At 35.7% G+C, this 11,237-nt stretch overlaps 1 protein-coding gene across 1 annotated transcript in view; it reads left to right on the plus strand.

Annotated features, from left to right (window-relative positions):
• LOC127632484 (guanine nucleotide exchange factor DBS-like) overlaps positions 1 to 11,237 on the plus strand; it is a 90,650-nt gene that overhangs the window by 33,890 nt on the left and 45,523 nt on the right. Inside the window, exons 7-15 of the mRNA XM_052111072.1 lie at positions 966 to 1,115; positions 2,169 to 2,293; positions 2,474 to 2,588; positions 4,090 to 4,209; positions 4,629 to 4,820; positions 6,449 to 6,640; positions 6,850 to 7,027; positions 7,309 to 7,412; positions 7,636 to 7,724. Of these exons, the coding sequence (XP_051967032.1) occupies positions 966 to 1,115; positions 2,169 to 2,293; positions 2,474 to 2,588; positions 4,090 to 4,209; positions 4,629 to 4,820; positions 6,449 to 6,640; positions 6,850 to 7,027; positions 7,309 to 7,412; positions 7,636 to 7,724 (1,265 nt within the window). The remainder of the gene's footprint in view (positions 1 to 965; positions 1,116 to 2,168; positions 2,294 to 2,473; positions 2,589 to 4,089; positions 4,210 to 4,628; positions 4,821 to 6,448; positions 6,641 to 6,849; positions 7,028 to 7,308; positions 7,413 to 7,635; positions 7,725 to 11,237) is intronic.

Genomic DNA, 11,237 nt, shown 5'->3' on the forward strand with positions numbered 1-11,237 from the left:
ATTATAGATATACAGTACATAGTATGTATCAGGGTTGTAGTCAAGTCACTAGATCTGGAGTCCGAGTCGAGTCCGAGACCATATTGCTCAAGTCCGTGTCGAAGTCCCAGTCACCAATATTGTGGCCGAGTCGAGTCCAAGTTGAGTCGCCAATAAATGCATACAAGTCCTAGTTACGTGTCCTTGTCTGTCATGAAATGAGGAAATCACAATTCTGTTGTGATTCAACATGATCTTATGTTCCTGTTTTAACTATAACTCATAATAATGTTTTATGTTTCTACGTTTGTGCCTCCACATAGGTTCTGTAATATCCTTCATACATTCTAGACAAACTTGTACAGGCAAGAGGTGAAAGTTTTGTGTGAGCATCAGAATATCATTCTTACAATACGACTTTAACCATGTATTATTCACCAATGACCAAATGGCGAGTTGATTCCTCAAACTCTGGTATTCTCCCTCGCTAAACCACGTCAGAATATTTGTATGAATAAACAGAGTTAATTTGCATTATAATAGATTTGCGAGTACACACGACATGTTTTGAGTGACATGACTCTCTGAACGAGAGCAGAGAGATTTGAGGGTGCGCATCCAGTTTTGAGTGAAAGCAACTGAAAACTGCGTGCGAGCGCAGAGTTTCGTGCTCGTGCAACCGGCGTGACATGAAATGTGCAAAAAAAAGAATGCGTAAGTTAATGTTGTAACAAGTCCTCTCCTCCAAGTCGGAAATGAACCCAATGCTTGAGTCCAAGTTCAAGTCCAAGTAATTTGTGTTCAAGTCCGAGACGAGTCACGATATTGATGACTCGTGACTCGTCTCAGACTTGAACACAAATGACTCGGACTTGAACTTGGACTCAAGAATTGGGTTCATTCCGACTTGAGTCGGACTTGAGTCCTGGACTTGAGTACTACAACACTGGTATGTTCTCAGATTGTGTCAAACTTTTGTGTCCTAGACCATTGAAAACTTTGCATTAACAGTGAAGAGCACAGCACAGATGCTGCAACAGTTTGGAACTGACCTGGCAGAAACCGAACTCCCCAATGATGAGCAGTGCACCAAAGATTTGCTCATCGCACACACAGAAAAACACAATAAGCTCAAGGTAGTGTGTCACATTTTTGAAACAGTAGATACTGTAGAACTGTAGATATTTTTGTTCACAGGTAGTGTGATATGGTGGGTGAAATTTGTTCATTCATGACAAGTTGCTTAAAGGAGTAGTTCACCCAAAAATACAAATTCAAGTCATCATTTACTCACCCATATCCAGGGGCAGACTGGAAAGAGAAATCGGCCCTGTATTTTACATGGAAACCTGTCCTTTTCTGCATATCGCGGTCCCCTTCGGTGTAAAGTGGTGCTGTTTTGTGGCCCTCTTAAGCCAGTCGCGGCCCGTTCATCATAATGCGACGGCCCGTTTCAGCTTATCGACACCCGTTCGGCCCTGTTTCATGTTAGATTGCTTCTGAAACCTTGGAATATATTGCACAAAACATTTGAACTACTTTTATGATTCTTTTTGGTCATTTCATTGGTCATAATTCAGTTTAATTATTAGGAAAAGAGTGGCCAGGATATTCTACAGATATTCACCTTTTGTGTTCCACAGAACATAGCAAGTCATGCGGGTTTGGAACAACAAGTGGTTGCGTAAATGATGGCAGAATTTAAGTTTCGGGAATATTCTTTTCATGCAATTAATACATCTACAATCCAATCCAAAGCTATGAAACAAAATAACAAACAAATAACTAAATACAATGATTTTTTAAACAATATTTTAAACTTGCTACTTTGATTTTTATGCTATGTTGAAACATATTCAAATTCATCAGTTCAGGAAGTTATTTTATTTTATTCCTACTAAATTATTTATTTTATAATGATTATTTTTTGTGATCTGATTTTATTTATTATAATTCTGCCATTTTTTGTATAGCCTATGTCTGAATATACAGTGAATCATTTAGCATTTATCAGTTCAGTAAGCAAATACCATAGGCAATCATATTTCAAATTGGGTAAACAACGATTATCTGCATTTTTCTTGATTTACTGTGAACAACTCGGTATGTTGCATGCATGCAAAGGTTGGAAAGAATTAACCATCCAGTATTGCACACATTAAGCAAAGAATATCCTTCCTTCTGCACAGGAAGAGTTAAAGTTAGCTGTGAAACAAGGAAATACTCTGCTCTCTTGCATCAAAGACCAGGCCAACAAAACTGAGAACCATATTCTAAACTCAGATGAAACAGAGAACCAAACAACCGTTGAGAGGTGTGTATCATACTGTTTAATTCCAGGAGCCAGTGACCAACTGCCACAGAGAAAATGCTTATGTACAGAAGATATCTATAAAATGTCTGGTCCATGTCTAAGAAAGCAATAGAAAGGCCAATAATAATTGTACCTACCTTGACACACAAAGTCATAAAAGCTTTTGTTTGTTTGTCTCAGGTTGCTAGCACAGCTCGATGAGACAGAGAATGCATTTGAACAGTTCTGGTCAAGGCATCACCTCAAGTTAGAGCAATGCTTACAGTTACGTCACTTTGAGCAGGACTTCAGAGAGGTAAAGAACAATTTGTGTTAACTTCACATTTAAAGTCAAGGCGGGGTTGCGTTGTTTATTTGTATGTGCTGACTGCGTTGTTCGAACACCTGTTCACTAAAGAATTGTGGAAATCAGATAACAGCATAAACTAAAAAGAAACAATGCTGAATGCAATTTGCGTGGCATAAACCCCATTTTTCCAGTCGGTTATGAGAACGAGGCTACGAAAATGCAACAAACCACCACAATCTGACATACTTCATTGGTACTGCACAGCATCAGTCCACTTTTCTGGTCCACCAGATATAATGCTCTTCTCCATTATTTGATCATTATTGGATTAATTACTGCTGCCATAATCGCTAGAAAATGTTCACAAATGTCTCTTTTAAAGTCATGTTTTCTGTTACAGTTTATCTCAATCGATTTGGCACATTTACTGAAACAAATTTACAATTTTCAAAACTCTAAGTACAATCCTGTCATCAAGTGGTACATTCAGCACACCAACATCAACAGCACATCAACAGTGGCTCGGTGACCAATAATATTACGGCCACGTCTTGACTTTGGTCAAGTTGAATCCTTCCTCATCAACATACACAACAATGTGTGGGGATTCATCAGCCTCCAGCTCCATCAATCTCTATAAAAGATAATAAAGCAATCTAGCAATTTAGGAAATAATTAATAGTAGATATTGTAAATCATACAGTTACACATATCCCACATTGTGTAGCATATTCTGCTTATACAGGTTGTACTTGTCAATACTGAAAGACAAGATTACAGCACTGTGTAGTGTACAATGATGAATTCTTACCTGTACATACATTGCTCTAAATTGTGAAGAAATTGAATTGTTCCTCATCTAGCCTAAGTCTATCCGTCTGACAACTATTACAACAATGCCACATAACTATTATGTATCTAATATATGTGTGACAGGTTATTGTGATTGTTGTTTGTTCTATTTAGCATGTAGGATTTACACATTGAACACGTGTATAATTGCATTTGAGATTAATATCATTCAATAGCAAATTAATGCAAATTATTTTGATCTGCAAGGCTTACTCAGTGCATTTTGTGCCAAAGCAGTTATAAATTACTTTAGTCATGTGAACAAATGACCTAATGTTCATATAGTAAGTCATATAGTTAGACAAAGATTAATAGTCATTCAATGATTGTGCCAAAGTGATTGAGAAAAACTGTAATTGCTCAGTGGTGGTTATACCAGGCAAATAGTGTTGACTTTTGTGAATACAACACAAATATACAGCAATAAGCCTAATTTATATAGAAAGAAAAAAATTATGGCGACTTCATTTAAATGCAGATATTGATTGGTTAAACTAGATTGTGGGTGGTTATTTATTAAGACTCAGGATAAATGGTTTAAAATCCACTTGCAAAAGTGAATATGCCTCTCTGTGCTCTACTAACTTGAGGTCATTTGTTCACTAAATTACAAGTTGTAATTGGTCTGTTTACTTTGTTTATTGTATCTGTGTAGGTGAAAGTTTCTCTGGATGGTATGATGGAGGCTCTACTGGGGCTGTCTGATACTGGAGACTGTGTGGGTCAGATGGAACACCTACTGGGGGATCTGAAAACCCTGGAGGACAAAGCTCAGGTCACGATGCAAACATTTTGAATCTTAAACCAGGAGGGATCTTTATGAAAAGGACCCCATTGAATTGAACAGCATTACATTGGTCAGCTCTAAGATTTAACTTCAATACGAAGAGAGCCAGTGGGATTATGTTGTTGTTGTAAAACATCTAAAATTCAGATTATTCATTTTGGTTTGTAATATTTGTGATCATTTTATTAATATTGTGGTGATAACGTGTAAAAACACGTTACCTGCCATGATTCCCATGTAACACACAAACTGCTAAAATTGTATACCTTGCACTGTAATTCACTTTGGATAAAAGTCTCTGCCAAATGTGTGTATGCACAAGTGAAGTATTAAGATTAGTCAAGAGAACAGAATGTGTAATTTGTACAATAATGTTTCAATGATATTGTTTTTGTTGACATGTACAGGAGTCCTTGGAGAAAGCTCAACTTCATGCCCAGCACGGTGACCAGCTGATCCAGAGTAACCACTATGCTGTGGACTCCATCCGCCCCAAGTGTATCGAACTGCGTCGGATTTGTGATAACTTCAGCAATGAAGCCAAAAAGAAACAGGATATTTTGACTAAATCTCTTGATATCCATAAGCGACTAGACGAGGTCAGTGGAACAAGTCAAATCCTGTCAAGCTTCAACACTAGCAGAGGAATAGTTCATCCAAAAATGTATATTCTATCATAACTGAATCACCCTCATGTTGTTTCAAACAAGAATGACACAAAAGGAATTTTATATGAATTTTTTAATAAATATCTTGGTCTGTCTTTTCAAAGCAATGGCAGTTGAGAGTCTCCCAGAAGTATCACAAAAGTTGTCCATGCAATTTGTGTGCCATATTTCAAGTTTTTGAAGGCATGTGAGATTTAAGTAATTTTTCAGTGAAAATCTTGACATCTGTTGCACGTTAATGTATGTATGCATGCATTTAATATATGCATGTCCACATGAGGAATTGCTTTGGTTTTAGAATCAAAAACAAAAAGCTATCAAGGTAACTTCGTCAAGGAGATCCCACTCTATGGTCAGTCGAAAATGAGACAGAAAGGTTGCACTACTAAAACTATGATGTAGAATTCAACCTTGGGGTTTCATTCTTAATTGAAAAGTGTTTTGTGTAGTTTGTGTAATCTGAGTTCAAGTCAGACTTGTGTCAAATTTAGGAATGTGCAAAACTACCAAGGTTCATAAACGATTAGTCGGTCAGTTGATTGAACGACTAGTCGACTAGTCTGTGTTAATGATAATAATGTATAATAAAGCTCCATTATGTTCACGTGACCCCGATCAGACATGTCTCAGAAGGATATATAGACGCTATAAGCGCAGAACTTCAACATGGTAACCAACGCATATTCAGTATATATAGGCTAAATCAATATAACATCTTTTTGCATAAAACGATCAATTTAAGAAAAGTTAGAAATAAGAAAGGCCCCAATACTGAGCCTAAACCGCACTAAACTGCGTATGCGCATCCTGAGTGCAGAATGATGAGTTTCAATGTAATCAAAGCACTTGGGAGTCTCAAGGGGATCCTCGCTGTGCATTTAAAAGCGCAGAATTGCGGGATAATGATGTGGGACACAGTTCATGACATCCAGCAGTTTAAACCCATTTTACTGCAACTGTTTATTTAGGCAGTGTCAGACAGAATCAGCAAAATACTTAAATCTCTCCAAAGCACCTCTCAAATAGGGAAGCATTACTCACAGCAGATGATTTAATGTCTGACAGTGATCATCTTGTAATGTATTGTTGATGCGGCGCTTTGATGGCTGAAACATCGGTGCATAAATGGACTAAAATTAAAGCATTAAAGAGACAAAACTTCTTGCTGAGAGTTTTACTGTGCTGACGATTATTCAATTTTAAGTACAGTAATCTATAATCACACAAAAACACTCTCTAAGAAGTTGCGTCTCTCAATTAATTTGAGAATTGCGTCTCTCATTAAAACCACCACCACTAAAAATAAGAATGTTAGTAGTCGACTCCACTAATCGACCAGTTAGTTGTTGGACAACTAGTTGATTATTCTACCACATGGCACATCCCTAGTCAAAACTGCTGATCTGCTTTTATTCGTAATTCCTGCATCAGTTCAGTTTAGCGAGGAACATGTTATCATTTTATGTAATCTGGAGCTTATCACTGGGATTCAATTTGTGTCTTGGACAAATGGATGTAGAATATTGATACCAAGGTGCATCTATGTTTGTGTGATGCAGGTAAATCAGTGGTGTGAGTCTGGAGTATATCTGCTGGCCTCTCAGGCTGTAGACAGATGCCAGACACAGGAAGGCGCAGAAGCAGCACTGCAAGATATCGAAAAGTACATTGAATCAACCAAAGAGCAGCAATTTAGTCACCTTAAAGACCTCAGCAACCAGTATGAGATTGTCCTCTCAGACCTAGACATGGTACATTTGATATTGGTTTGATGGCATTCAGTTTGCATGGCTGTACAAAGATCACACCCAATTGTGCTTGTAATTTCATTTTGGAACTTTTAACTGAATTTTGAAACTGTTGGCATTAATAATATTTAGAATGAGGTGTGCACATACATTTAGCCATGTAGTGTATTTTATTAAATGAAATTAAGTTAGTTTCATCTCTTTCCATGCAGAGCAAAGTTCAACAGGCTCTGAAAAGGCTAAACGACATTCAAGAGATGTTTGAGAAAAGACATACAAGTCTGAAGAAGCTCTCCACTAAGCAAACCAGGCCAGTGCAACCTGTTGCACCTCGACCCGAGTCTTCACCAAAGCGGCCTTCAGCTAAAACCCCACAATCCACCACACCTGGTAAGTTTGAAATTAGTCACGCTTGTGTTCAACGGAATATCCAGAGACTTCCAGTGGTTAGAGGTATTTGCGTTTGATTTACCACTCAACATTTTTTCCAGAAGCTTGCCCTCATTTTGGTTTACAGTCTCAGAGAGCTTTTCTAAAGACCCTTGTGTGTTCACATTCATTAAAATGAACGAAAGACTTTGACTGAACAGCATTACATTTAGGCATTGTATGCTGAATTATCTAAGTGGAAAATATTTTGTATAATGTTTAATTCTTCTTTTACTCTACAGCATCAAATCGCAAAATCACAGATAACTCCAGCACCAATAAGCCGCCCAGTGAAGCAGAATTGGCAAAGCGGAAAAATATTCGTAAATCGAAAGGTGGCATCAAGGTAAATCCGATATCATTAGTAAATTAAAATGTAAAAAACAATAATTATCTAAAAGGCATTTGACCTAGGATTATTTCTTGCCTTTCATATTTTAATGAATAAAAAAGAATGCGTTGATCTTACATCATTACTCAATATACAATACAGTACAAACGGACAATAAATTGGGCCACTTTTAAAGTTACCTATAAACAGTGTTGTTTTGTCTTGTCGCTTTTCACAGATTGAGGTCATGCATGAAGAAAGTCAGGGAGGCACAAATCATGTTCTCATGAACAATGAAACAGAAGAGACCCTTTCAAACAGACGGAGGTAAGATCCAAGAACATGAATCCAAGTAGAGGTCTTTTGAGAAAGAGGGTCTTGCACTACTGTAAAATAAGACAAGAAAAAAAAAATATGTGCAAAGCAGTGTCAGAAATAATATTTTTTGTATTCTTATCAAAAAAAGGGGGCTTTTTTTTTACCTCGGTTTTTTATTTTTATATATAAACATAAAAACACCAAGGTCTCCACATGTACTGGAAAAACTTTGCAGTGGAATTTTGCAGTGCATTTTTCTAGTTAACGAAAAGTCATGGAAAATACCTAAATGCACTGTAAAATAATTATTTGTCCTGGAAAAAATTTGTGTATAATAAAAATGTTTGACTGTGTCGCTAACAAGGTCTTTGTTACATTTACAAAACATGGTAACGATCAGGACACAGGATGTGAAATACACACATTTGTATTCGTCTGGTGGCTGCACATTGGAAAACAACATCAATGGTTGACTTTCATAAGCACATTCTCCGCTTGTATGCCGTCATCTCTGCTTTGTGTTCAATAAATAGTTTAAGTATTGATATAGTGCAAAATATTAATTTATTTTAACACTGCTGATGTGTTAAGCTAGGTTGTGCAAAATTCAGAATTAACTCTATTCACGAGTTGGAATTTGAATTGAATAGGCCATGCCCCACAGGAAGTTGAACTGGAATGATAGGAAGTGGAATTTACTGAATTTCAATTCAAAGAAATTCAACATAGTCACACTACACATTTCATTAGTTCAAGACATATTTTGTGACAATTAATGAATTACCTTATTATATTTGACCAAGTATGCCTATTTATTCCTTAATAGGTAGAATACAATTTTTAACTTATAATTTCTCACCCTAAAATAAATAAATAAATTAATTAAATTAACATAATCAATAAAAGATTTTGTTTTTGCTGTACAGAATCAGAAATGGTCCACCACATTGTTTTCAGATAACTTCATAAAAATAGATTCAAAATATTTGTTAAATATATTTTAACCACTTACGTTCTGGGACCCAGTACCGTGTCCGGAAATACAAATTAGAGTGTTCTTCCACCATGGACCATGAAATTAAAATGTATTAAATATAGTGAAATAAATTAAATACTCATTTCTATAGGTAGCATGTTTTTTTTATCCCCATTTTCTCCCCAATTTGGATTGCCCAATTCTTAGTGTGCTCTAAGTCCTCGTGGTGGCGTAGTGACCCGTCTAAATCCGGGTGGCGGAGGGCGAATCTCAGTTGTCTCCAAATCTGAGACCGCCAATCAGCGTATGTTATCACGTGGCTTGTTGAGTGTGTTACCGTGGAGACATAGCGCATGTGGAGACTTCACGCTATTCTCCACGGCATCCACGCACAACTCACCACGCACCCCAACGAGAGCGAGAACCACATTATAGCGACCACGAGGAGGTTACCCATGTGATTCTACCCTCCCTAGCAACCGGGCCAATTTGGTTGCTTAGGAGACCGTAAGTTTGCATTGATTTTTATTTGAAGTAAATTAACTGAAAATCAACTGCCATGACTTTTACAGATTAGCGTTATATATTACATATTAATTTTACACATTTAAAAATTACATGTTTAAATTAACTTTAAGAGTCAAAATATTTTTTGTGGTAATCCATATTATGCTACAAATGCTGTCGATTGAGCTTAACTTTTATTGAACCCGGAATATTCCTTTAAACTCTGTCAATCTAGTCTTATGATGACAATTGCTTTCCTCATTTACATGGTTTTAAACTGTTCTGAGCATCTCATGAAAATGTATATAAACATATATTTTATGGAAAGTGATGTGTTTGTTGTCTTAAACCAATAATATCACAATTTCACTCATAACTCACAAATATGAGAAAAAAAAAGATAAAATGGCACACACAGACCTCGACATTTTGTCAACAAATTGATCATTTTGTTAGAGAAACAATCCATAGTCATCCTGACTTCGCAAAACAACAAGTTAACAACCATGAGAATAAAACCACCACCAACAACAATGTAAAAAAAATATGCAAATGGCCAAACAATGCAACCATAGTAGTCATGCCCCAGTGCATGCTTGGAAGAGGGTAAATGGGACTGAACCACATAAATATTTTGGATAGGCCAATTTGAACTTACTAATGGCCAATAAATCCATTAGTCCAACTTGCTGCTGTACTTGGTTTGACTAAGTATGTTATAATAAAAAAGCTCCATTGAGATGATAACTTGTATTCCTTAAATTTGATAAGCCCAAAAAACAACAATAATCAAGTAAATATTTCAATGATTTTTTAGCTTTGTTAACTAAGAAAATGTTTTTACAGTGTAATGCTTATGGAAATATCCCATTAGTTTTGCATATGATAATATGCTAATATAACATGTTTCATGTTATACTGAAAAATCAAATGTATTATTAAAAATAAAATATAAAAAAAAACATTCATGTGAAATTTTTGAAATTCATTCCATTTTAATTCTACTTCCTTAAATTCCAATTTCAACTGCAGTTCTACATCTTTTTTGCTACCTCAGTTCAAATTTACTCCAAATTCAGGAACTGAATTAGAATTGAATTGCCATTCTTCATTCAGTTCTGAATGGTGCACATCCCTGGTGTTAACTTAAAAAAAACATTTTGTAAACCTTAGTAAAAAAAAAAGGTTGGACCTCAGATTCAAAAATTAAATAAATGAATTTACACCCTGAGATGGTAGCGTGGTGATGCAGCCTTTACACCTCAGGATGTGAATTAATTCTCAATAATTCAACGATTGTGTCATATAGGGACCTATGGACAGGACATGGACGGACTCACTGAATAACTGACATAAAAATGGCATTAAAATGTGTAATGTCACAGACATATTTGGGACAAAAATTAATGTTTTGAATGCACAATTAATCAAATTACAATCATGATATGTCCTAGTGTGATTATTAAACCGCAAAAGGATGGAATTGAATTGAATTGAATAAACATATAATCTGCATGTGCTGCATGCTTTAAAGTGAATGTGTGAAGCCAGTTGCTCATAAAGTGATGAATGAATGAATGAATGAATTAATTTGATTAGACACCATTTGAAACTAAAATGTAATTAAACTGTCAAATAAGGAATTCAGATAAAATAATCATCCAGTAACCACAGTGCACATCATGACAACTCTTGTGTTTTTGCTTAAACAGTATATATTACAACAATTGGGCAGATAAAATGTCCTGGAAAATTGTGCCTTAAAATAAGTGGGAACCCTAAATACGTATGCGTCCCATTTCTGTCAAATTCAATTGATTTAATGAATTAAAATTCATTTTAAATCTGAACAAACATGGCAGTGATATATCAAATCAAAAAGCACTTCATTTTGTCTACACATTGAAGAAAACTTGTTTTTGAGATATCTGACAACTGCTGGTCTATAGATACACATAACATATCACTAAATAGACAGAATATTGTGAAATTTAGCAAATATTCTGTAACAGATGAAAAAGGTGAAAGAAATTCACTAT

The sequence above is a fragment of the Xyrauchen texanus genome, chromosome 39 (genome assembly GCF_025860055.1).
Source record: "Xyrauchen texanus isolate HMW12.3.18 chromosome 39, RBS_HiC_50CHRs, whole genome shotgun sequence".
Classification (NCBI taxonomy): domain Eukaryota; kingdom Metazoa; phylum Chordata; class Actinopteri; order Cypriniformes; family Catostomidae; genus Xyrauchen; species Xyrauchen texanus.